This window comes from Aphelocoma coerulescens, chromosome 2, assembly GCF_041296385.1.
Source record: "Aphelocoma coerulescens isolate FSJ_1873_10779 chromosome 2, UR_Acoe_1.0, whole genome shotgun sequence".
NCBI classification, from domain to species: Eukaryota; Metazoa; Chordata; class Aves; order Passeriformes; family Corvidae; genus Aphelocoma; species Aphelocoma coerulescens.
Window position 1 is genome coordinate 154750355 of NC_091015.1, and position 27637 is coordinate 154777991.

Sequence of the window (27637 nt, forward strand, 5' to 3'; positions counted from 1 at the left end):
CCCTACCAGCGACAAACGATGTTATCACCTTGGATCCTTTCCACAGTTCCAGAGCAGGGCCAAGTGGCCTCAAGCATGGAATAACCCTGCTAGCTCATGAAAGCAAGCATCCTCCCCTCCCAGCTCTGCCCCTATAGCAAAACCTAACCAGTAATGACTGCTGTGGGTGTCTATTTTATGTCTCATTGCTGAGTACCAGGGCAGGGCACCTGGGCCCCGGCAGTCCTCTTACCAGCAAACCTAAGGCTCTTGAGAAGGGCTCTGCTCAGTAAGAGATCTGTCAGCACCCAGCTGCCCACAAGCCCCTCTGAACATCCCTGTGAAAGGAAATCAAAACACATTAAAAAAAACTGAATGTGTGGTTTATTATATTTAAGATGCTATTTGTCTATAGTGTTTAAATATGTCTGTCACACAGTTATCAGTAAATGAATGTAATTTTACATGTTCAGTATTTTGATATACAGTACAGGACTACAAGTGTGGTAAAGGAGCATGAGAAATTAATATTTCCTTGATGCACGCATCAAACCTTGCAGCACCACTTAAAAGCTCAGAGTAAGGACTCAAAATGCAGTATTACAAGCACTACTAAATCAACCAAGAGACATACCTATATTAAACATTAGAGAAACAAAACAAATGACACAAAGGCTTAATGTTTAAGATTTGATACAGGATTAAAATACTAATATTTTTAATGTCCTGGCTTCAAATTAATAAATATAAAAACAATATAAAAATATACACCAATTGATAAAAGGATGCACTGAGTAAGGTTAGAAAGCTAAATTTCACTTTCAAACGTATGCAGGTATGTCTTTAGGGAGAGGATTTCTGTGTAGCTGCGACTGGTCTTTCGGAAGAAGTCCAAGCTAGTGAGCTGTTCAATGTCACGCACACGTGCAGTGTGCATCCTCAGAAGATCTTCAACCCACTTTGATTCATCCTCAGAGCTCTGGGAAAAAAAAAAAAAAAAGTTTTATAATAAGTCTTGTCAAAAATCATCTCCAAAAGCAAATGCAACTTGTCTACACATTTGTTCCAGATTTGAAGAACCTCTGTGCCTTATTCAAGAATGAATAAGGTAAATGAGTTCCAAGAAAACAGATTTGACATTTAGCAAGCAAGATGAATCCTACAGTTTTGTTTCAATACCTATTTTAGGATGGGGTTGACACAAAAACATAATCATCTAGAAAAAGCTAGGCTCAAGTTGCAGGCATTTCAGAAAAACAGCCATATGTTTTTAGAAGATCCACTGGTCACTCCATGTTTTTTATCTCACAGAAGGAACTCCATATTAATTATTTTTGTATTACCAAAGGCCAAACTCTAGGCTGTTTGGCTTTGAATCCTACCCCTGTACATTATTCTCAATTGACCACCACATCATCTAACACAGTAATATTCTAATCTTTCCACTTTACTTTTAGGAGACCTTTACAATTCTTTACACAGTTGGGATAGTGGTTTATGTAGGTACCTAAAGACTCTTGTTACTGGAACATACATATTTTTCATTGATAGAAAAAAGAATTTCACCAAACATTTCCTGATACAAAAAAAAAAGAAAAATCAGGAAGATTATGCTGCCAGAGTGATTGGGGTCAGGTTATATGCTCTTAGGGGATAGCTGCTGCCTCATGCCTTGTGCCAGCACCAGCACATGTTGGAGTCATCGACAAACTAAGGTAACTCGCAAACACATCAGAAAATCAGCCCTGCAAAATGCTGCAGTGACTGGCTGTTTGTGTGCCTTAACCAGCCCAGCAACATGTGCCATGAGCATTGCACCCAGGCCTGGGCACTGCATGACAGGGAGCAGACGTGGGAAAAGGACAAAGCAAACAGGACTTTTCCCCCTTTGGCCAGTACCTCTAAACCACTGCAAGGGAAGCAAGTTAGGAATGGTATCTCAAGGTATTTAGACTTCATGTGTGTGACTTGGAAATCTTGCTGATAAAAATCTACTTCTGGGTCTATTCCTGGAAATGAACTCTTTTTTGACTGTCTCAGCAAGGTCCTCCTACCAAGTGATCCTCTCATAGATCAAGACTAAGCTCCAGCAATGCCAGAGCCCGTCCAGTGCAGTAGCTGTGCCACAGACCAGGAAGTGGGTCACCCAACAAAAGCCGGGAGGGTGAGCGCGGTCGTTTGCACAGAGGACACAAAGTCCCAGACAGATCACAGCTGGCTGCTCTAAAGCAAATGTCCATGACTGAGTCAGCACCTGTTTGGTTCAAAGCTCTCAGCCCCAAACCAGCTTTCCTCTCCATATCACTAACAGCCTGAGGACCAAAACCAGGTCTGGAACAAGAAAAGAAAGATGCAAATTAAGAGGGAAGAGGAGGGAGCGCATCCTGCTCACTCCCCTTTGCCTGCAGTGCCATGCTCCAGGAATGCCACCTGGCAGCATGTAGCTGCAGGAAGCCCCTGCTCAGCCTTCAGCCTGGCAATCAGGAGTCTGCAAACAGGCCTCAACAGGGTTGTTAGTGCAAATGCAGCCACTGTGACATTTTTGTTTTCTTCAAGCCTTTCTTCTGAGCAGGAAAGCTGCAGAGCTCAAAAGGAAGTTATGAGCAAGCTACAAAGCTCACTTTTTTTGAATAAAAGCAGTGTGCAAAAGATCTGCAACATGAATAAATCACAGGACTGTGATGCTTGTTTAAACCTAGTCCAGCAAGATAGCATTTGCATGACTCCAGAAAATCAATCCACTGATTTCCATTTTTATTTTTTCTAGTCCACAATCTGCCCATGAAGCCTCAGGTGCAGCAGCAAGGATCTGAAATACAGTGATGAACTAACATGGTATTATATTGCCACATAATAATGAATGAAGTGTTTACATTTAAAATGACAGTTTTCTCCAACTGTAGTGCTTAGTCTCACCCCCATAATACAGAGAATTTTAGAAGGAAAAAATAACAGTTGAAAACACAGAGACAAATAGAAATAGGTAATCAATTAGGAGGCTAACCCAAAATCCAGGGGAAAAAATACCAGATATTCTGCACAAGAATCTCTCTGAATATCAAATGGAAAGCTGAACATGATGCATGTAGACAGGTGGGTGAGGAACTCACTTATGAAAAGAAATTTAAATGTTCTGCTGAAGGGAAAACAGTGGCCTAGAGAAAGTTTCCAGTAGTTTCTAGGATTCCTTCAACTTTGGTCTTGGAAAGGATTTTGTGTAATGTTTTCACATGTGCTTCTTGTGCCAAGGTCATTAGTTGCTAGCAAAAAGCCCCAACAGTCAGGAACTCCTGTCAATGCAGAGGAAGACTGGAATAGCACAGTGGAGGATGCAGATGCAGGAGCTCCCAGTATAGCATGAAACTGGGTCATCCAAACTGACACACAGAAGAGAAGCACCTGAGTGTATCAGTTGTGCACGAATGTGAGCCACCATTACAACACAGCTATGGAAAAAGCAAATTATAGGTAGTATCAGAGGAGTTGTGTCCAGTGGAAAGAAAACCATTTTCATTTTGAGATCTGAGCTGCAGTACTTAATCTCATTCATGATCATGGGGAAAAAAAAGATTGGACTGGATGAAATGCACAGGATGTCTGCCAACAGGCTCATCCTCTCTTAAAAGAGCAAAAAAGATCCTGGGTCTTCCATGAATAGAGAGAAGTATATGCCTTGAGAATCATCATAAATCATCTCTAGGGTAAATCCCAAAGAAGGGCTATTTAAGACACAGGAAAATGTTGACACAAGAATAAATGGGCATAACCTCACCATGAATAAACACAGTTTAGAAAAGGAACAAATTCAGATGAGAAGAGTAGTGGGTGTTCTTCAGTGGCTGTGTGAAGAGAGAATGTACAGCTAGAGCAGAGCAGAGGGAAAGCTAATATTTCTTCAAATCTTAAAAGAAAAGTGTGGAGATGTTAAGGTAAAATTCCTATGTTATCCATGCATTTCATCCATGAAGTATGGTGAAGTTTTACGCAATCACTTCTTCGAACAAGTAAGATGGAACACCATGTGCAAAAGTAAGACTGATGCTGGATTTCAATGGTAGAAATTCGCCTAGCTGTATTTTCATTCAAGAGCAACATTTAAATATTTTTGGAGTGGTTCTTTGCTATATAAAAGGCATGGACCAGTATCTGCTAATGGCCTTGCAGAAGCACTGAAGTTTTTCTCAGACTGTAAATACATACACTGTAAGTAGCACGACCTACAGAGAAAAGAAGGTTGGTTTGAAATGTAAGAAATCAAAAACTAAAAGAGACCATTATTGTAAAGAGCTCATAAAAAAGATTTCAGCAGTTTAAGAGAACTATGACATGCAATATAAGGAGGAAAAAAAAAACTTACTTTGTCATAAAGTTACATGTGGGCAGAGTTACAAGGGCAGAGACACTAATATCTGCCAAAGTAGTAATTTCCAGATCACTGATTGGATCTTGATTCAGAGAAAAGCAGTCCAGAGAAAAACCACAATGCAATATATGTAGGACATTCTGAGACTCCTGGTGGAAGACATCTCTGCCCAAAGCAGTTGAGAATCTAAACAGGGGAAACCCAGACCTGCTCAAGAGAGGGATACTGCTCCAAAAGCATGGGTTTAAAAAGTGGGCCCTGAAAGCAGGAAATGTTTGATGAATGAAAAAGAAACAGTGTTCAAGGTCAATTGTGTTCAGAGTTGGAATGACTATTTCTGCTTCTAGCTGGAAAAGGAGTCTTAATTTTTTCTGCCTATACAAAATTTATAACATCAATGTGTTCATTCAGGAAACGGTTATTTGATGAGTGAGAAAGAAACAGTGTTCCAGGTGAATTGTGTACAGAGTTGGAATGACTATTTCTGCCTGTAGCTGGAACAGGAGTCTTAACTTTTTTGCCAATACAAAATTCATGACATTAATGAGTTCATTCAGGAAACAGTCTCCTGGCAGCCTATAGTGAAGTGTCTGTGTGCAGGAATCCACACAGCTGTGTAATGGGAGAACAAGTTCAGGCGGAAGGACAAGTCTAAATACAGCTGCTTGGGACCTCTGCTGTCCTCGCAGAGCACCAGAGCCCATGGGGGACCCAACGCCCTCCTGCCACACGATCAGCTGCCAAGTTTGCACTTTCTGCAGTGCTGACCAGACCAAAGCCTTCATTAAGATTCTTACAGTAGATGATCTTGCATCCTAATGGAAGATAGGAAAGAAACCAGAAGGGTGTTTGGCTAGCACTGTAATAAGAACCCAAACCTTTCCCTTGCATCAAGGTGTTCTGAAAACAGCAAGAACTACAATTCTACCCTTGGCAGGTTATAGCATCTACTTTTAATACTGTGTGGGTTGGATATAATCATGCTGACTGATGCACCCAGACTGCCGTAGCAGACAGATTGCACTGTACCTGCATATGGAAACTGACCTCCATAAAAACATCAGGCTGGCTGCCAGCACAGTATGTCTACATATACAGCCTCCCTCCAGTCTGCTCTGAAGTTACACTGACAAAACATAGCATCCTACAGGCAATAAACAATACTGCCAACCTACTGTATGTCAGTGCTTCCAGACAATTTTAGGTGCAGCAATAGTTCCATATTGTTGCTGATATAATGGAGGCATGCTTTCGCTTAACAGAGGCACTACACTGTGCTTCCCATTCAAGACATCAGTGAACACTTGCATCTAATAGTAATGGGTTTTCCCATGTCCCAGGGACGTGTTTACCCCAGAGCTGCAGTAGTGCAACAAAACTTACATTGCAGCTCTCATCATTGTCAGGCCGGTGGGGAAGGATGTATGAGAGCACAGAGAGTGGTCCATCACACTTGTCGGCTGGCTGAGTGAAATCTAAGCAGCTGGTTATGATGGCATAGTAATGAGTTGGAACAGGGATTGCACTTCCTTCCACAAACCTGAGGGAATAAAGCAAATATTTATCCACAAAGGATGAACTTGTTTGGAAGAAGGTTACACAAACAACATGGTCTTTCCTCTCCTACGTGTGAGGACACACATACATTGTTGAGATGTGTTTGATTCCTGAATACTATTGAAAGTGAGCATCCAATTAGCTCACACTGTGCTAATTACCTCATGCAGTGCTGAAAGGCTTCTTCAGTTCAGAGACATAGAGAGAATGCATTACAGAATTAACAAAAGACTTAACGTGTAACTCAATAGCACTGCTCTTAAGTTCTAGAGAATTTTAGAGACAATAGACTCTGTGGAACCTAATTCAGCTTCATCTCAAACCAAGACAAGGATGAACACAATTTCAAAGTCAAGGTGAAAAGTTAACTGTTGAATTGTCATTTCCTCATTTTTATCACTGTCCTACCTACATGGGCATTCAGTCCCAATAACTTTAGAAAGAGCTAAAAAAATTATGTCCCCTCCCAAAAATCAAATAATGTGCAGATAATTGTTTAAGATAAAGTCATCAGCAAGAGAAGCAACAGCAAACCAATTTAAAGACAAACTCTTACTGTTTTATTTTGTCAGGTGTGTCATGTAAACCATCATAGTCATAGTCAAAGATTGGTCCACTTATAACATTGACTCCATTTCGTTCAGTGGCGTATCTCTTCACCAAAACCCTTTGGAAATAGTTCCACACCTCTGTGGGGAAGAAAACCAAACCAAACAATCAACCAAAAGTAATAAAAAAAAAAGCCCAAAACCCAAAACAAACAGAAAAAACCCAACCAAACAAAAACCCCACAAAACACCAAGATTTGGATAAGTCAAAACATGTCAAGATTACAAACCGTTTTCTTCTTCCTGAAGATAAAAATCCAGTGGACATTATTTGTGAGATAGTAGGGGAAATCAAAGACTAAGCATTACAGAGTTACTGCAGCTTCATTCAGTTTTGTCAATAAAGCCTATTCAGACTTCTTTGTTCTCTGTTGATTTTTTTTTCCCCAACCAGTGATAAAGGAAATGCACGGTACGGCTCCCAGGCTAGCATTTACATAGGCCTTGCACAGAGGTTCTGCTGTTCCTTCACCAAGCTGTAGAAACAGCTATTCACACGTTTCTGATATCTCTGTAAACACTGCCTTTGTTATTTGCTTACAGGGAAATGTGCTGGGGTGGTGTGTTTTGGGGGTTTTTATTAATTTTAAAAAGGATACAGCACCATGATTAAAAGCTAAAACCAAGCATTTTAAAAGAAAGGGAAATACAAAGGTCATATTCATTCAGTTAAATTCTCCTTCAATACAAAATGTTTAACTTTTAAACTAAATGCAATCAAAGAGGACCAAATTCATGTCATTACAGCAGCCTTTGGGAAGAGCATGACACACCTTCTCCCACCATGTCCTCCTCAACCTTAGCAAGTTAAGATTCTTGCAGAGATGGGAAACACACTGGAATCTCCAGTGACATCATTCTTATAGTTCTTTTTTTCGTTCTTTTAAACTAACAGAAGTGTATGTAAACAAAACTTCTCAGACTTGTGAGAGTTTAACTCTTGTCAGCTCAGACCACTAAGTCCATGGTTCCCTGGAGCTGGTAGCAATGCCAGCCTCACCTTGTTCTAAGCCAGCTGGGGCTGATGCCCAGGGTCCCACCAGCAGTGGTCTAACAAGAACTTCAGCCTAATCACTTGGCAATACCACTCCTCCAGCTGCTCACTCCTCCAGTGCATATGGCTTAACAATAAAAAACAGTCCAAAAAGGAAAGATTCCATCTCTCCTCACTGCCTTGAGTTTTGTATCTAAATCAGAGCCTTGTTCCACTTCCCACTGCAATCACATACAGAACAACACCAGGGCAATGTGGTCCCAGCCCAGGGGCATAATTTTTGTAGCTCCAGCAAAGCAGGAGCTGCTTGAGCCAATCTCACTATGGAAAAGATGGACACAGAATTATTGCCTGTGGGGATGGGATGGGACAGTCAATTATAAAAACAAAGCAGAGGAGGGGCCCCTCTGCAGCCAGTGCTACCACCAAAGCCAGCACAGCATAAACTGCCACCTCCTATTGCACCTGTTATGGAAAAAGGTCCATTTAATCAGCTTATACTTGGCTCTCAGCACTGCAACCTGCATACATGGAGTGGTTTGTATCTGCAGGAATGACATTAGTACCAGAATTTTGTTGCAAGGAATCCTTCACCCACTTGTGATGAAGAAGGCCACTAGACAAAATGAGGTGCTAGAGGTGGGTTGTTCTCCTGTGATTAGCATTTCAGCATACTTAGATTAACATTAGCGTAAAGAGCATTTTTATGAAGTGATTCAGGAGTCGGAAATCCCTGATAATTTTTCACTCCATAATCAGTCAAGTGCTTTTGCTCAAATTTCCAGCAAACATCACCACTTGGTCCTACACAGAGGCTTTTCAGTTAAAAACACTCTTTTCTGGTTAAAAAGAAACAGGCTCCCATAGGCTTTGATGTTTATCCAAACCTCTCTGGCCTAAAAGCTGAATTGGAAATCTCACAAGAACAGGCTCTTGAGATTCTTCCAAGGCTTGTCAATCCCCGCCAAGCCAAAAATGCCACCAGAATAGCCTGATGGTTTTCCTACCTCTTGGCAAGACTAGAGAGAAAAGGGATGTGCAGACAAAAGAATGTTAATATTATAATCCTGCAGCACTGAAAGTTTCAGACAGGTTTAAATCATCCCTCATTTTCCATAAATTGGCTTTCTCTTCCTTTTTCTTTATAGGTAATAAATATGTTCAGTCTCCCTCTAAGGGTGTGGAGAGAAAAATCAAATCTAATCACTTGTCCCCAAACTACAAAATGCCAAGGACACACTCCCAGGCTTGAACATGCTCTCAGGCTCCAGCTGTTGCCTAAGTATGTTCTGCACTAGCTTGGGCTACAGACAAGAGAATCTGAATGGTCTTACAGACAGTGAATTACTGTGACATAAAGCGCAACTGCTGACCTACAGCATGTCTGTGCTCTTACCTTAGCCCAGCACCAAGGAAAATAAACTTTTCTTAAAACTTAAGCCTTTCTTGTGGAATTTATTTATTATTTATTTATATTGTGGTATATATAGCCTGCCCATACCTAGCACTATACAGGTGCCCACAGGTATTGTCTGCTGGCTATAAGTAACTGAATTTTATGTACTAAACTACTTCCATCAGTTCATTCCATAATCCAACACACAGTAAAAAAAAAAAAAAAGCTTGTTGTTAAAGAGAAGTAGAGTCATGGAAAAAGCACTTACTTTTGAAGGCAGGATACACTGGAATTATATTTGTTATTAGAAAAGCATCATATTTTGCTTCTGCAGAGGAACTTAATTCTGAAAACAGTGAAACAGAAAAATATTAATAAGATGAAATATAAGAATTCCATAAAAGATAAAAATGTTTTGAAAATGGCTTCAGATCTTAACCAAAGGGAATATTGTAATTTAAACAACAATCTGAATGCTATAACCAGAAATGCACATTACATACACAAAATTTGTCTTTAACATGACAGCTGAGCATGGAAAGGAAGGATTTTATCTTTACTTCAACTGTCAGTCTGTTCAAACTATTTTCATACAGCTCATCTATTTTTGCTCTCTTAAAAGGCAGAGAGCTGCTCTGCAGGCTTTTACAAAAGAGGCCAGCAATTTTCTGGGAAAGAAGTGTGGAATTATCTTTTAGTTCTAAGCAAGCCTTTGCACCAGTAATTCCATTTCAGAAATCCATGATAAAATATTTCAGCCACCGAGTGAGGAAGGCAGAGCAATGAAGTTCACAGCTGTGAGATAGTTGTGCCCCTTCAACATTTACTATTTCTAGAAGATCACTGCTCCAATACTGAAGTAAAGCAAGTGCATCAGGAGAATCAAGAACACTTGTTTACATAGGCTTTCTGCTATCACTATTTTTATAGGATGGTAGAAATTTTTACAGTATGCAAAAGTCTAATTTGGATTTATGAATTAAAAATATGTTTATCTTACTGGTGTTTGAACTCAAAATTAGTCTGTTTGTATCTGGTGGGGTTTGCCTGGAGTATGTTCATACCAAAGGTTTTCCCTAACAAAACAAGACAATTGCAAAATCCCTAGGTACTAAAAAGCTATCTAAACTTACGAGGAGGGAAGAGGAATCCATAGGAGAGCTGTTTGTCGCCTCTGTATGCGGCGCAGTTCTGGCTGTTTCCTGGAGAAATGCGGAGGTCAGGCCTCACACAGCTGGCCAGGTGCTCTGGGACACCTGATACCTCTGCCTGCATTGAGGAACATGGAGAAAGCAAAAAAATGTAATTTCGGCTTTTACAGATAAAAGGAAACTTTCATCATACAGTTGACAGACTGCACAGAAGGCCTTGTGTACAGTAAAATAAATCACTACAACCAAATCCTGCTCCTGCATTGCTGCACAGTCCCTTCTTCAGGGAAATCACCATGGGAGATAATTCAAAGGAAGTCACTAATAATAAAACAAACCCCCACTGAACAAAACAAGAAATATATGACCCTTCTGCCTTAAAATTCTTCTCTCATGAAGGAAATAAAAGAATCTGGGCATTGTTTACAGAGGTCCTTGACATCATTTCTGGTGTGAAAATTTCCCTGGGAAAGGGAAGTTTTAGGATTTCAAGAACACAGATACCAAAAAAATTTCCCCAGGATTTTTTAAGCACATTTCAAGAGTAGAGGTAGCACTAACCTGTTTGGAAATAGTGTAGGATGTCCAGAGAGGCATCAGGAATGTTTCACTGTAGCCACTTTCAAAGTCGTGATGATGCAAGATGTTGTATTTTGTGCGGTACAGTACTGCAGGGCGTCCATATAAAAGATGCTTCTCTAAAGATCAAAAGAAATTACATTTACATTTATTACTGAAAATCTTAAGGATGAGAAAAGAAAAATGGGGTTGGCTTTTTGTCACATGCTGATTTTTCAGTGATCATTAATGGGACATTGACCCCAAATAACTACTAAGGAAATCTTTTGAGAGAGAGAGAGAGAAACAGCTCTTCAACTGTTCTGGCTGCGATCCCCATTCCAGGCTAACAATACCCTTTGGGATTAAAAGTCCCTTCTACACTTGAAAGCTTGTTTGTGTCACAGGTTGGAGAGAGGGTTTTTTTCCAAACACTGGAGACTCTTCAATGATCTTTGTGTCCACATTTCAGTCACACATGAGGTGATAAGCACTTTTCTTCATAGCTTTAAATCAGTCCCTGGTCTATCAGTCTTGCCACTCTTCTCTGGACTTTCCTTCCTATGTTTTCTGTAAAGTCCCTCTCAAAAGGGAGGCAAAAGTGGCCACTGACTAAAAGAGTAGTTTTTTCCCACTTGGCTGATACAGATTAGTTCTGAAGACTGATGTGATATTTTTGTCAGTAAAACCAAAGAAACAAACTATGAAAAAAGCCTTTTCCTAACTTTGGGTACAAAAAGATACCTCTGTAAAAACTGCCCTTCTTCTGTCTTGGTGATATGTTATGATTAAATGTCCTTAGATAACTCTAACAACCTTGCTTATAAAAAGACAAAAACATTGAAAGAGATAGAAGAAAAATAAATTTCCTGGATAATCTTGCATTGCCCTGTAGAGTTCATTGAATTTGATAACCTTTTGGCAAACACACATGGCTTGCTTTTGGAAATTAAAACAGAAAATTAAAATAGAAACAAGGAATGCGGCCTAACACAGTTCCCAGATAGGCATTTAACCTGAAAGAAAAGGGCATGTTTTACTAGTGCTTGAGTACAAACAGAGGATGTTTTTATAGGGCACAAGAAAAAAAGTAGGAAAAGCCTAGTCTAAGGACAAAGATGATAAACTTGCTTTATTCAAGAGAAGCTGAAGTCATCTTTTTCTTCTGCCTGTGAATAACAACATGGTGCACAACCACATGTGTGGGAGAGGGAATTAAATAAACACAGGAAGATCTGACAGGTGCTACAGCTTGTCTTGAAGTAAAACAAAACTTGCATGCAGCAGAACTGCTTGTTTAAATAAGGACACACCATGCCATTTAACAGAGAATTGACAAATGAGCAAGTGGAATTGGTTTGAATGCTTACATATTAAAATACATCAAAATACTATTTTTATATTACTACAGTGAAGAAGAATGAAAGCTATAAACCAAAATAAAGGTGTTGAGATTTGAACAACAACAGTGAGGGTATTTTTTCCTGATGCCAGAAACTGCCACAGTGAGGAGTAGCTCTTCATTGATTGTGAAAATCAGTTTAACAAGATGAAAGCTGTAGAAAGGCAACTTAACTCACAAAGAGGAGGAATTACACCACATTTAGAAACTAAAGGATAGGCTGCATTGCCTGTTCACAACAGAGAAACTGAAAATACCTTCATAAAGTGTTGCCTTCATAAGGGAATTGAAACAAATCTCCTTAACCATCTGAACAATACAATTTGAGATACCTCAAAAATCCATGTCTAAACTCAAAGCTTCAGAATTTGTTAATCTGGACAATTGTTATGGTAAGGGAAATGCTGTGAATTGTTATGCTGAACTTGATCACCACTGTGAGAAGGAAAACTCTGCTTTGGTTCACCTTTCAACTCAGTAGTGCTGCTCAGAAAAGTAGTGCTCCTCTGCTCCTACTGCTCCGCTTTAACCTGGACCACGGCCCTGATGCAGCTGAGAATGCAGTCACACAGAAGTCAGCGCTGGCACACAGCAGGAACTAGTGTCCAGGAGAGCTGGGAATGCTTTCTCCTGGGAGTAACATTGACTTGAACACTGAAGAGGAACAGAATTGCGCTCAGCAGCCTAAACTAGCAGAGCACTTGTTTCACTCTATAACCTGCACCCTAAGAGCCAAGCATTAAGACCTAGTCAGGGATTGTCAAAGCAGCTGTAGCATCCTTTCTAGGTGAAACCTGAGCCTGGATAACTATGGGAAAACACAGCATGCAAATACAGTCTGGTTTTTCCCCCACTTACAGCCTGTGGTTGAATGGAGTACCACCTCATGCACCCTCTCCTTTCCTCATGTCTCTACCTTCACATCTGAGCTTAAAACTTCTGAAGGTGATGGAGTGGGAGAATTAAAAGTCACATCACTTTGAACAATGCTTTAGTCCCGGTTCAGCAAAAGGTAGTGTGCACTTCCTCACATGAGCAGCCCTTCATCCCGAGATCCCACATATCTCATGTGTGTCTGTGTGCTACTTCAGCAGTTACTTGAAAAGACAATTTACCACACTTAACCACACCAGGAGCTGCTCTGGTATTAACAATGCAAAGTAATTTACAAAAGAAAATGAAATCAGCTTTCATCAGCTGAGGCAGCAGGCTCTTACCTTCTGTTCCCTTGACATGAAAGCGCTTGTTGAGTTCATCCAACTTGTTCTTCTCAAGAATAGAAAAAAAAGGAACAAAATTAGGACTACTGGAGCACTCTGACATCTCGTTTTACTAGGCATCTAACACAACAAAACTAGTACTATAAGACAGTGATGATTTTCTTCACTTTTACAAAAAGCCATAATTGTTCCAAGAGGGCAAAAGACTTCACAGGAGGGACCTGGGGAAATTCTTACAGATCAAATCCTCTCAAAACAAGTAAAATGGCTACAACTTTACCAAAAACTACTGCTAGTAGTGGAGGCTTCCACAGATCCTAAACACCTACCTTATCATCACATGTACATCCTATATCAAAATCTGATGCAGAAGGTAGAGCTACAGGATACAGTGGTTTAGCAACTTCATCTGGCACAGTTGGTTTATAAACATTGGCTCTCAGCAGGTGATTTAAACTTCCATGGGTGCCATTATTGGGAGCAGGCTTTAATCCAAGCAGATCTATGAATCCACCGAGGAAAAATGAATGGTGGTTAGACTCCAAACACGTATTCAGCAGAAACTCTATCAAGCCAAGACATTTATTAGTAATATTGTTTACACCTACAGCATGTTAATGAAAGCTTTTAATGTAATAAAAACACTGATCTTTTGTCCAAGTCATAAAATTGCAAATGCTACATGAAGAGTATCTTTGCTTTCAGGACAAAATGTTAATTTGCACCAAGACACTGGAAAAGTTTCAAACTGTACAGAGTTTTATTATAACTACTCCTTCAGCTTCCAGTGCAAACCTATGCTCAAGGTGCTGACCTTACACCAAACATCTGCAACACAGTGATTTATAAATAAGGGCTAACTACCCCTTAGGTAATACATATTTGGGAAAAAAACATGAATCACATCTTTGAAACTCCTTAAAGTTTTATTGTGAATTACACCTTGAAAGTTTCATTTTTCTAGAAAATCAGTACTAAAGAAAAGATCTTAATGAATATCTGTATACATCATGAGATTCTTCTTCATGGCTTCAGTACAAATTCAGGAAACATAATCATACCAGGAAATGCCATAGAAAAATAAGTGATCAGCCTGAGCTGCTGCATGAGATGTGCAGGTGCAGAAGCAAGTCTCTGAACAGAAACCTCTTTCCTAGACTGCTGAGATGTGGACACCACACACTGTAGGGGTGTCTATTTGATCTCTGTCAAGCTGCACACATCCTAACTATAGTAACGCCCTTTACTGGCCAGCTCCAGAGCAAACTGAGACCCCTGAGATGTGCCTTCAGCCCTCCTGGCAAGTGCTTGGGAAAGGGTGACTAGGAAAAAAACACTGGGAGGAAATCAGGGCATGAGCTCATGGGTACTTAAATGAAGCCCTGGTAAAATAAGTTGCTGCTTTTGCAACTTCTCAAGCAGGTAGCTTACCACACATGACGTTGTACAGTTCAATGTTTTCAAAAGGAGGCACTTTGGTCTTGTACTTGAAGGTAGGGCCATAACCTATAAATACAGTCTTAAAAAAAAAAAATAGAAAGAAGAACATGAAAGCAGAACTTTAAAATGTGGGGGGTTTTCACTGAATATTTACATTTCAGAGACTTTCAATTTCTTCTGCCTTCAATGACCCTCCCACACATTGCTCGTACCTGCATGCTGTTTATCTTGTTGTCATAGCCATGGTCTCCATGAAAGAAACATTTTCCTGTTGGTTTCTTGTAAACATCCACAGCTTTCCTAAATTGAAAAAGTATTAGAAAATTTCCTCAAAGGTGTCTGACCTGACAATATCCTTTGGGGGCAGGAAGGATAAGGTTACAGGACAATGCATTGTTTATCTTTCTTGAATAGCAGTAGTAGGACTGCAGGCTTACACAGCATCCCCAGGGTTTCTCCCTCTACTCCCACTCTAAGAAACAACTCTTATTGATAAAAACCTTAGTATCTATTATTTTCTCAGACTTTCTCATATCACAAAATCTCCTGCAGGCTGGAGGTGTTGGACCATGCTCTTCCAATCCTCAAAAGGCCAACAGAGGCTGCTCAGAAAGCAACTTTGTGATGTTACAGCGCCACAAATGTCATACAATGATATAAAGTGCTTTCGCCCGTTTGCCTTTAGCCCAACAAACAAAAATGGGGGGCAGAAACAAAGCTGAAAAAATAAAGATTTTCATGAACAGAAATAGCTGGGATGATAAGTGCTGTACCATAGGAATGATAATCATCAGCTTGTTATTGAGATGGGTTTTTTACAAAATAAGTGGAAAAATAAGTATTGTGTCGTAGGAATTATAATCACCAGTTTATTTCAGAGTACTTCTATACAGTTTTATAGGGCTATGTGCAGGCAAGACATGCAGAGGACCACATTATCCTACAAAATTTCTTCATGTGCACTAAAATAATGCTCAGTCAAAGCTTGATTTTGGCCTTATATTTATATACTAGAGTTACAGCAATCAGGCTGTAACTACCAATTACACTTACACCAATGAATGAATTAGTGGTGAATGAGAGCTCTGAAAATTCATAAATAAGCCAAAGAAAGACTGATGTAATTAGTAAGAAGTTACTACATGTAAATCAACCTGAGCAATCCCATAAATTCCAGTAAAATTCTTAAAACTAAAGCTTTTATAGGCCTAAAATTCAGAGTGTGATTCTTTGAAATATACATAACCCCAGCCACAGGGCAGCCTGCCAGCAGCCAGTGGAGTTATGCAAGAAAGCAAATGGGGTTTCTCATTCAGTGCTTCAGCAGAGTGAGCCTTGCATAATTCATGGAAAGATAAGCACAGATGTCAAAAGCCACTTACAACACACTGTGTGTTTGCCTGGCAGCTATATGGGTAAAAAACCCTACCATAATTTAAAGCTCCTAACAGACTACCATGAGCCAAAAGCTGTGTCATCTTCCAAAAAGCACTGAGTCAGATTCATGCAAAAAAGACCCTACCATTCTCATACTGTAATACACAACACGTGTCAAAGTATACTCAAATGGAAAGCTGTGCACCATCCATAAACAAAGGCTACTCCTCTCCTGTTCACTCTATACAGGTATGTGCCAACTTGTTTTTCCTCATTCAATTTTTAGCTAACTAATAAATACTGCCCTTATTCTATATCCAAAAATTCAGAGTCATATGGTTAAGAGCAACCCAAACCAGAGTTTTTCCTGAGCTAAAGCATCCTGGCTTTCTGTGGATTTGTTTTGAAACACAATACACTGCCAGCACAGCATTTTGATGGCCACCCCTCATATCCTTCCACATGTTCTCAGGCATTCACCCACTCTGCCAGTATCTCCATTTTCTTTCCATTCATCCATTTCATCCACTCAGACTCTTGCTCCCTCACATCCCCTCACCACATAAGCCTGCCCCTTCCTCCCATATTCCCTGCTCCTCAGTTGGAGTAAGCTTGCACCTCATTAGGAAGGCTTATCAGTTTCTACATTTGAGCTAATCAGTCAAAAACCACAAAGCTGCTTGAGCACATCAGTTTGGGTTTCTAACTTCTATCCAGCAATTGATTTTCCCACACTTTAAAATATTTTGTGTTCTAAACCACATCCTCATGCATGGAATGTGATCGAACCTCATACAGATTTCAAAACTCCTCTTGCTCACAGGGTAGAGGAGCAGGATGCAAACAGACAGGGCAATCCTAAGTGTCCCATTTCCTCAGAAGAAGAGACTGAAAATTGAGATTGTAGCAAAAGCAAGGATTACCTTGCCACATGCCATTTGCGATCCACCAGTAAATGGACATCCTCAATTCTTCGGTTGTTGGCATAGTGCAAACGTTTAGGCAGGTGCTGTTTCAAGTAAGGCTTGAAGTGCTGGTCAGGCTTTCTACACTGAAAAATAAATGGTTACAAATAGCACACTGTCAGTTAGCTTAAGATGCACATAAAACCTTTGACTACAGAAGTCAAGCTGTTAAGGGCAGCACTGATGATGTCTGGAAAACAAAGTGTACATCTAGAATATGTAGTCCAGTCATTTCTGTGCACTATTTACATGCAGCCAAGGCCCAGGGAGCCATTCAAAGATATATTTAGAAAGTTTCATCCTCATGACAGTCTTTATGAAAATATCAAACAAAATATCACATATACTTAACTCATAGATGAAGAATTCTAACTGGACCAAAGCTTAAGTTCCAGAGGATGACTGAATGCTCAAAAATACACCTCATCTGCAGATATATTTAAAGCCATCTGGTTACAAAATTTGGGGGGGGTTGTTTTGTTTTTTTTTTTAATTTTAAACACTTTTCTTCCACTAAAGGCAAGGTTAGAGTTGAAGGCTATTAAATGCACTTTTTCAGCATCTTTAAAGTGCTAGTAAAATGTTTACCCTAAAAGATTACTTTCCAATTCTGAAGCAATGAATAAATAGACTCAATTCAGGGAGTAAAGACAGTCCAGGAGATTCTGTCTCAGCACTGCCCAAAAAGGTTATAAAAGCTACTAGAGCAGCAAACTGAAAAACATGACAAACATTAATCTGTGTGCATGAAGGGCACCATTTAATATTCTTTATTTATGATAATGGTTGATTGATTTTCCTGCCTAAAGAGTGAGAAAAGAAAGCTGAATAATGCCACAAATCAAGAAGTGAACAGTGAATTATAGACAGATACCTCCCAGTCCTAAATACTTACTGTAAGGTTGGCAACAATCACTTTAGGATCATCTGTTAAGCAAGGGAAAAAAAAAAAAAAGATTAAAAATTTGCAGAAGAAAACACAAGTTTTACATAAGCACGCTTCCTAATACTTCCCTGACCTTTACTAAAAGTGCTTTGTATATATCATAGAATAAACCCAATCATTTGGGTTGGAAAAGACCTTTAAGATCATGAGGTGCAACCCTTAATCCAGCACTGCCAAATCTATCACTAAACCATGTCCACAAGTGCCCCATCTTTTATACACCTCCAGGGATGGTGACTCCACCACTTCCCTGGGCAGCCTTTTCCAGTGCCTGATCACCCTTTTTAATAAAGAATTTTTTCCTAATATCCAATTTGAACCTCCCCTGGTGCAACTTGAGGCCATTTCTTCTTGTCCTGTTGCTTATTACACCTGGGAGAAGAGACCAACCTCAACATGGCTACAGCCTCCTTTCAGGGAGTTGAAGAGAGTGATAAGGTCTCCCCTGAGCATCCAGGCTAAACACCCCCAGCTCCCTCAGCTGCTCCTCATCAGATTTGTGCTCCAGGCAGACCCTTCCCCAGCTCCGTTGCCCTTCTCTGGACAAACCCCACACGCTCAATGTCCTTTTTTGAGTAAGGGGCCCAAATATGAACCCAAGATTTGAGGTGTGGCCTCAGCAGTGCTGAGTACAGGGGGACAATCCCTGCCCTGGTCCTGCTGGCCACACTGTTTCTGATACAGGCTAGGACACCATTGGCCTTCTTGGCCACCTGGGCACACACTGGCTCATGTTCAGTCACTGTTGACCAGCACCCCCAGATCCTTTTCCAAGGGCAGCTTTCCAGCCACTCTGCCCCAGCCTGCAGCACTACATGGGGTTGTTGTGACCCAAGTGCAGGACCCAGCATCTGACCTTGTTGAACCTCATACCATTGGCCTTGGCCCATTGATCCAGCCTGTTCAGATCCTTCTGCAGAGCTCTCATACCCTCCAGCAGATCAACACTCATGCCCAGCTTGGTGTTATCTGCAAATTGATTCAGGGTACCCTTGATCCTCTCATTCAGATCATCAATGAAGATATTAAACAGAACTGGCCCTGATACTGAGCCCTGGGGAACACTCTGGGCCTGGCCATCCAGACAGTTTTTACCCAGTGAAGGGTGCCCCTGTCCAAGCCACAGGCTTCCAGTTTCTCCACGAGAATGATGTGGGACACAATATCAAAAGACTTTACAAAAGCCCAGGTAGACAATATCCACAGAAGCAGGTCACTTTGTCATAGGAGATCAAGCTGGACAAGCAGGACCTGCTTTTCCTACACCCATGCTGGATGGGCCAGATCCCCTGGTTGTCCTGCATGTGCCATGTGATGGCTTGGTGATACGTAGTTGCTTAGGTAGTGTTCTCACTGTTTTATGATCTGGGCCTTAGCTTAATACTTATTTTGTTTTCTGAAAACACAGACTTTCAAGATTTTTGGCTGTTTTACTTTAAAATAAAACATTATCTCCAAACACAATGACCTTCCTTGAAAAATTTTGAAAGCACATTTGAATGCAACAATGCACTCTGTTAGAAGCAGCAAGATAAATATGTAGCATTTTCTGGTCACTTTTAATGTTTGACCGATTTCATAGGCTACTACTCAGTAAGTGAAAAGCCACAGTAAAATATCCTGGATTTGTCTTTGGGCTATTAAAGGGACATGCAAGATATAGAAAGACCAAACCCAGTAACACTATTTTCTTCTGTGGGGCGGGGGAAGCATTTTTCAGTCATGAGAGAAAAACAGACTAAAAGAAAATCTTCAGACGTGAAAATCTCGTGTTCAAATACTATTGTTTTGGTTGCTTAAGGCATGATCTTCCTGAGGTTGAAACAGGCTCTACTGACTCTCAAAACACAAGCTGCAGGCTTTTGTATTGCAAAGGTGTGTTGCAGTATTGAAACAGTATTATGGAACAGTAAAGAATAAAGACATTGGTAATTTGCCATTTAAGGAGGTAAACCCCAGTTCCAAAGGTAAGAAATATGCTTCTTTGTTCTATGTTCAAACTGTTGATTTATAAGCAATCGCAAATATTCGAACTAGGAAGCTGCAGACAGAAGCCAAAAGAGGAAAACGTTATTGTGGGAAAACGAGTGGTATGACTCAGAGGTCAGACAGACAAGCTGATCTTTTTGAAAGATATTGCTGTTCATCCTCCAAAGAAAACTTATTTTTCTTAGCCATTTGGGAAGTCAAGGATTGAAAGATCTTTAAAAAAAAAGGACTTCTCAGAACTGAAATTTGTTCTCAGTAGACTGTGGAGTCTAGGAATTCAGTCTCATGCTAGTCTACAAAGCTTGAACAACATGTGCACTACTTTCAACACATCTTCACACACTCATCATATATTCCTCAAGCAGAAATACCCAGGTAAAAAAAGTTTACAGTAAAATAGATGCACACACAAATCGGTATTAAGAAAGTTTTACCACATTCTTATGATTTCTGCTACTATTCTGGAAGTATTTAATCTTCAAAGATTGATCTTTCTATGAAATTTGTCCTCAATCACAACATATCTGAAGTGTTGTGAGGAAACTTGGCTATCTGATCTTCCCCTCTATCAAAAGTCGTCATTCTTGGAAGCATATGGTGAAAAAACACAGGTACTTATGGTTTATTTATGCCTTACACAGTTTGCATGGTAACTTAAAAGTGCTAGCAAAGCCAGGTTTGCCCTTGTGTGCTGAACCAGAGCAGCCAGGGTGCTGGTGCAGGCCCTGTCCTGGTAATGCTGCCCTGGAGGCAAAAGGAGGGCAGCTGGTCTGTAATGCTTGAAATCACAGAGTTAGTTTCACCAGAGGACTCCTGCCCGAGCCCTGAGAGCTATTGTCAAAGATCAGTTAATCTCAAACACTAAGTCAGGGTAAACTCCTAAAAGCATGGTTCAAAATAGCAACAAGTTTTACTGACAACATTGGCCCTGAATGCATGTGCTAAATCTTCCTTAAATCCTTAACATCTCCAGTCTGTTGCTGTTTAGCAACCCACACTACTCATCTATGCCAAAAGTATGATAAAACTACTGAATTCAAAATCAGCAAGTCACTTTTTTTCCTATTAGCTCATAAAATATACCAGATGCTTTTTTTTATATCCAAGCTGTGCAGTGCTGAGATTCCCCAAACAGTTTTTGTTGACAGAGGAGGAAAGTGCATGAATAAACTCACAATGACACGTGAGCTGGCATGTGAAACTGGCGTGGAGTTCCCATTCCTCCTTGATATCAAAGCGTGACGTTTAACACAGAACATTTAAGCCCTCCCCTTGAAAGTCCCACCACTGTGGGGTCTGTGAAATACAGACTGGAAAGGGAGCAAGCAACTGGTCTTCAGTGGGATTCCCTCTGAAATTCCTGCCAACACCCTGCAAATTTACACCCTTTGGACAGCATCATTTCAAGGAAGGAATACAGTCTAGTTCTCAGGATATAAGAGGGACAATTAAATTAACTTACACTTCAGGTTATTGCTAGACCTAGGGCGAATTCGTCCCAAAGATCCAGGCAGCAAAATTATATCATCCACATTGGTCAGATAGTTGCTTAAAAATTCAGTTCTTTCACAAGTCGTGTCTTCCATCCCTGAAGAAGGAGAATGCAAAATTAAACCACCCTGAAAATGACCACATTTTCCACAACAGCAAAAAAAGGAGATCCCAAACACCCTATGTATTATTTCCTTTTGGATGACTAATCTTGTTCTTTACAGCCATCTAATTCCAACATAAAACACTGGTAGGACTCAAACTAGGAGTGCCTATACAAGAGAAATACCACTCTGAGCGTCGTAGGAACGGTCACCACATGTACCATGTGTGCACTGACTCAACTCCAAATTAAGCTCATGGAAAAATCAAAGTCTGTTTCTAGTTTAATATATTACTTTGGGGATTATTTCTTTTTAAACAAATGATTTGAAGAGGAATAGCACACAAAAGGTATTGTCTGTTGGTGGTCTGTTCTAAGGCAGCCGCAGATAAACAATTTTCTCTTGCAGACATTTGTGGTGGGGAGGAATGTACTGCCAGCCACAGGAGGTTCTCAGCACAAAACTGCCACCCCTGGAAATCCTTCCTGACCCTTACCCTTCTCTACCCACAGCCAGAAAGGAGGCATATACCATTTTATTGCTGATGTAGCAGTTCATGTGAGACTGTCAGGAACAAAGATCTAAAAAGAAAAGGACCTTTGGTGGCATCGCTAAAAAAGTTATGCAAACTCAGGTTTTTCTTTAATAAAAATTTCTTTTTCTTTTTATCTTTGGTAATATTTATTATTTATTCTATTGCAGAGTTTATTCTAATGTTTGAAGGATTAAGACCTACTAAATAATATCTCTTATTTTTAGATGACTACATATGACCACGAAATATCTTCTTACCTCCTTCCTCCATTATTTTGATGACTCTTCCATTTAAGCTGGGTACAGTCTTACAGATATTCCAGTCTTTTCTCTAGTAGGATAACCTGACCCACTGATTGCCATGGAAATGCCTCAATCTGAAACCTTACTTTTCTCCTCATGTACAGGAGAACAGGGCTATTAATTTTTTCATTCCATAAAAACTGACAAGAAGATTACTCTAGGCAAATTGTAGCCCTCATACATGCAAGAAGAGCTACACTTGGATGTGATATCAGAAATGCCAAGATTTGAAAAGCTCTGAGTGAAGAAGTAAGTACCTAGATCACTGTTACAAAAGAGAAGTGTCCCTCCATGGCAATTACAGGTGAGCTGAGTGGCCAGTCCACACCAGCTGGCTCTTTTGGGAGACCTAAACTACCAGAAAAATGATCAGCACAAAAATATCTTAAATGGAACTTTGATTTAGGTCACCTACTAGATGTACAGCTACATTGTTTAAGCATTTCTCTTTTGATAAATATTATGGCTTATAATTTACCATGATCACCAACAAATATAACATTGACACATCGATGTAGTTTCAACTGTTTCAGTCCATCCATTAGTTGTCCTACTGTCTTGTCAATCTCTCTCAGGGGATTCACCATCATCTGTATAAATATTTAGAAGGGAAAAAAAGTTAATTCTGTCATTGCAATGTTCCTACTTCTACAAATGGGGGTCCTTTGGCAAAACTCTGATGGGAAAACCATCCAGGTCAAGAGGCAAAGCCTTGGCTGAGCTGTTACTCCTACAATTATTGTACCATTTCTTTTTGTATATCCACACCATGACTTCAACATGAGAAAGCCCTGCTGAGATGCTGACACGAGACAGCAAAAGATCTTTATGATCCTAGGCCTCCCATAAACATGTGTACAGTTGGTAAAACAATGTATAGATAGCAGAAAAACATGTGACTTTGGGGTTCAGTTTCTTTCTTAGAGAGCAGTACTTTTAACAGGCTATTTTATGTGAATGATTTAGTCAAAAAATGAACATGAAATGAAGCTTTATTTATTGGCATGTGAATCCCAAGTCACTTAATGAAATTCACTTCAAAGGACATCTGATACTAGGATGACAACATGCACGTCACTTGAGTAGCACATGGGGCTCAGAGGGAGTGTTCTTCAGCTTCCAAGCCAAGAGTTTCCAACAGTTCAAATGACAGTTCTGGCAGAATTTTCAGCAGGCCCCAGAGGATACAGATACCATACTGTGATTTCTTCCTTTAAGTTTCTTTTTCATTAAGGAAAAAAACCAAACAAAACAAAAAAACAGAATAAAGCAAGACACAGGACTGTGTTTTCAGCCTTAAGAAAACGAAAGATTTTTTACCAGATGGCACAGAGAAGGGAAAAGCAAGGTTTTAGACAGAGGACTCAGATTTTGTTTTGATTTTAAGAAGAAAATATTTGTTGTCACTATATGGCAACTTCTTCCTCACTTGTCTGATTTGGCTGGTTCAAGTATCCACAGTAAAAAATCCTCCCAATAACAAACAGAATGATAACAAATTCTGGATGAGAAAAAACCTAAATTTTGGCAGAATTTTCTAAAGTAAACACAGTGTTGGTGTGACCCAGAAAGAGATGGTTCAGAAATTCTCCTGCTGCCTGAGTCATTAAGGGATAGATGTTAAATGAGTCTGCTAGGTTATGGGACACGAAATGTCAACTCCCATGTGTCACTATAAATGCACAGAGAAGGGACTTACAGGAGAAGGAATCACGGTGGGGAACAGGAGGAACAGTTTCTGCAACATATGGAAGTGGTTCAGACAAAGGGTGAAATTTTGAAATATTATAATTCAGGAAAGGCTAAGTAGTCACTTAAGTTAAAACTTTGAAACATTCAAGTTTGGAAAAAAAGAAAATTGTCTGTTTCAGCATTCTTTCACTCTCCAATGCAAAGAATTTCTTCTACAGATGGGAATTCCATTTTTATGAAAGTCTATTTATATTATGTTGATCATATAAGGAAATACAACTTCTACTCAGAATCCAAAGCTTATTCAAGGAGGCTGGAAATCCAGACAGATTTTCCATTAATGTTTACTTTTGTCAGCAAGCTTGAGTCTTCTTTTAAAAAATAATAATGATGATAAAAAGATAGGGCAACAATAATTCAAGGATTTCAAGTGATGGTAATTTTGTTTATCTGCCCTCTTCAGCAATTTGACCTCCTCTTACAGCTCCTTCCCAGATGTGACTTTCAAAGATTTATTAGCAAACAAATAAAACTCTTGTATATACCTTTCTTCACCTAATATCAAGACTTTGGAAGACTGTACAGAAACATTTTATCTTTCAAGATACATGGATCTCTGGGATGGTGCTACAATAAAGAGTTTTGGAGCATTGTGAAAGTGCTGGGGGCAGGATTTGAAACATACAAAAAACAGCTAGATTCTCTCACAAGTTTTCCCATAGAAGAAGTCTGATTAGAAGGAAAAAAGAAAGAATCTTACTTCTTAATTTTTTTGGTTTTTTAGTATTTGGTAGGATCCATCCTGTACTGCATTCCATTGCACTCAAACAGCATGAAAAGATTAACTTGCAGATATGATGGCAACTGTTGTATAATACTAGGGTGCTTGTTCTGAAATAATGGTGACAAATTTTCACAGTTGACTTATCAGAAAGAGTTAATTAGGGATAAGTTTGGATGTCCTTTTCACTCAGAGAAAAAAAAGGCAAAAAAAAAAAGGAGCGACCTATGTTCACATCACTAGGAACGTTATTTCTACTCTATTTCATGTCAGAAGGGCATAGCCTGGAATGGCAAATTAGTGAATGATAGCAATATCATCCATAGTAGTTGTTAGTTTTCCTCTCAGGTAAATCTGTGTTAAAAGTTCTCTGGAAAATTCCTAGGGTTTTATACGTGATTTTTTTTTGCATGTCCTTGTTTGCCATGTTTTTTACACTTAAATAATGTGTCTCAAAATAACTTTAAAGTTGAATTGTGCAACAAGTCAAAAAACATCCCCACAACAAAAAAAAAATCTACTGAGAAGAATGTTTATAGCCTCTTGTAGGATACTGTGGAGTGTAAAGGCTTTTGTTTCAAGCTTAGAGGAGAAATACATAGACTGTTAGTGCCAGGTGGAAAATGACAGTATACTAAGGAATACTCTTTTCATCCACTTGCACTTTTTCCTAATAAAGCAATTTCTATTTGATGTTTTCCTTGTGAAAACAGACTTATGCACCACCTTTTGCAAATACAGGATTCAGAAGTCCTGTAATAAGAATTCCCTACCCTCTAGTTACAAAATGACTTTAAAATGTGTATTTTTAAAACAAATGTTCTTTCCCTTTTAGATTTTATGAGTCATATTTTCAGGACTTTTCCACAACCATGATGACTAGATACAAAATCTCAAATAATCACCATGCTCCCATGAGCCAGAAGTTACAGAGGCTACAACATATTGCAGAACTTGTAATAGTTCAGAAGGGTTAGCAGCAGTGGTAATGTCTTCCCAGAGATTTTTCTGACATTGCCTCCAGCTGATGGCTGGATTTAAAAATATAAAGAGATTATAAAGATAACTTTTCCTAATGCAAACAGTCTGAAACAAGAAAAACACAGCTCCCAGAGGGCTTAAGTCTGGGTTTGGCTGCTCTCCTTTGGGTCCTTCAGTACATTTATAAAAGTTTTGGCTGCAGAATACCAACCTGAAGCATGGAGTGAACTCCCCTAGTTGAAAAAAAATAAAGACAGTGTATTGCCTAAAAAGTGGCACTTCCATCATAAATTTTTGGAACTTACTTTCTTCCGACGAGTTTCCGTAGAATATTGATCCACTTTATGTACTTTTCTTCTTTTCTTTGGAGCTGCAACTGGTCTTTCCTGTCTCCTCTTAGGAGGAAGCTTTCTCTTAGGTCTCTTAGGCGGAGTAAGAGGGGAGCCATAACTACTCTCCTGTACTGGCAGGGAGAGATGTCTGGACTCAGAAAAAAAGCCTGTCTCAGCTCACATCAGATAGTAAAGCTACCTGTGCCAGATAATCCTGAAGCATGAATGCTATGGCCTTATGAAATATTTAGGATTTTGGACAATTTAGGATCTACCCCTTTTTAAGGAGGAATTCACCAAATTGTACTGAAAGCAGAACAGCAGTTACAAGAGCAGACAGCATAAAAGCAAATTAATTTGGTGTTTTGAAAGATAGGTGGGGCTTCTGTGTTTGAAAATACATAGTTATATAGGGGGTATTAGTTATCAAATATTAATCCATTAATATTATCAAGATTTAAGTTAATTTCAATTACAGCAAAATTCATTGCACACAACTTAATGAGTGTCCAGGGTAGAATACTGGTGGAAATGCACCATTTCACTTGAAGGATGGTTCAGATATGAGTATTAGAGCCTGTCCAGTCTAAATTATTTCTGCAAGGTTTCCCACACCAAATTTTTGGCTGATTTAGTGACACCAAGTACCCTCATCCATAGCACCAGTAGGTACCACTATTGTGTGCCAGACCCTGCACCTCCCTGAAATCACCAGAACCCCATTTGCCACTATTTGGGGTCGGCAGATCAGAGCTATGAAGGTGAGACTCAGTTAACATGGAGCTCACGTCCTTCAAATCAGCTGGGTAGGGCAAATTAGTGGCAATGCATGAGAAATCTCTGCTGCTACCTGCCTTATTAACAGCTTTATGGGCATTTTTAGAATTTAACTTCCTAGCACTTTCAATATTGCATCTCACTGGGTAATGTCATTGTCCCTAAATTACCTTAGATAGGCTTATGGAAAGAAAAAAAAATATAGAAGGAAAAAAAAAGAGATCTAGCTACAATAAACTGCTATCCCATTAATCACCTTGCTTGTAATTTTAAACTGCCCCACTGTCACTGACTTTAACACAAGTTGCAGGCTCTTGGCACTGCTCAAGATGGCGTGTGAGGAGCTGACAGGTGACACCTACCAGGAGATAAACTACAATATGCTGTGTGCAATGGAGCACGCTTAGTGCTGGGGAAGAGTTAGAGATTTATGATGCTATTTAAGTTCTACATACTTAGGCAGCTTCTCCGAGTTGTTGAGTTACAGAGCTCCATAAACAGGGAAGGAGAAGAAGGGGATGTTACCATCTGCCATGCTGTTTCATTGCTTCCAACACAAGCAGCTGGAAAGGAGATTCTAGTCCAGTCCCATTCGTCTTTCTCCAGAAAGGCATTTTAATAAAGCAGCACCAGAGTTCTCTGTTTTTAAAACGCTTCAAGCTTTGTGCAGTCCTGATGAGAGGAGCAGCAGGGAAAG

General features: G+C 39.7%; 1 protein-coding gene across 6 annotated transcripts in view; it reads right to left on the reverse strand.

Moving 5' to 3' along the window:
• Positions 1–346: 346 nt before the first annotated feature.
• Positions 347–27637, reverse strand: part of ENPP2 (ectonucleotide pyrophosphatase/phosphodiesterase 2) — a 72509-nt gene continuing 45218 nt past the window's right edge. For 4 of the 6 annotated variants that reach the window (XM_069005385.1, XM_069005382.1, XM_069005383.1 and 1 more), the window contains exons 12-25: positions 22856–22967; positions 21408–21533; positions 17906–17937; positions 16969–17096; positions 14881–14968; positions 14660–14747; positions 13558–13730; positions 13226–13277; positions 10610–10746; positions 10031–10166; positions 9166–9243; positions 6456–6588; positions 5726–5882; positions 347–958 (exon numbers count right to left, since the gene is read on the reverse strand). In XM_069005385.1, the coding sequence (XP_068861486.1) occupies positions 788–958; positions 5726–5882; positions 6456–6588; positions 9166–9243; positions 10031–10166; positions 10610–10746; positions 13226–13277; positions 13558–13730; positions 14660–14747; positions 14881–14968; positions 16969–17096; positions 17906–17937; positions 21408–21533; positions 22856–22967 (1611 nt within the window). In that variant the 3' untranslated portion in view covers positions 347–787. Of the gene's footprint in view, positions 959–5725; positions 5883–6455; positions 6589–9165; positions 9244–10030; positions 10167–10609; positions 10747–13225; positions 13278–13557; positions 13731–14659; positions 14748–14880; positions 14969–16968; positions 17097–17905; positions 17938–21407; positions 21534–22855; positions 22968–26136; positions 26290–27637 lie in introns of all 6 variants that reach the window. The other 2 variants (XM_069005386.1, XM_069005381.1) reach the window with 2 other exon arrangements.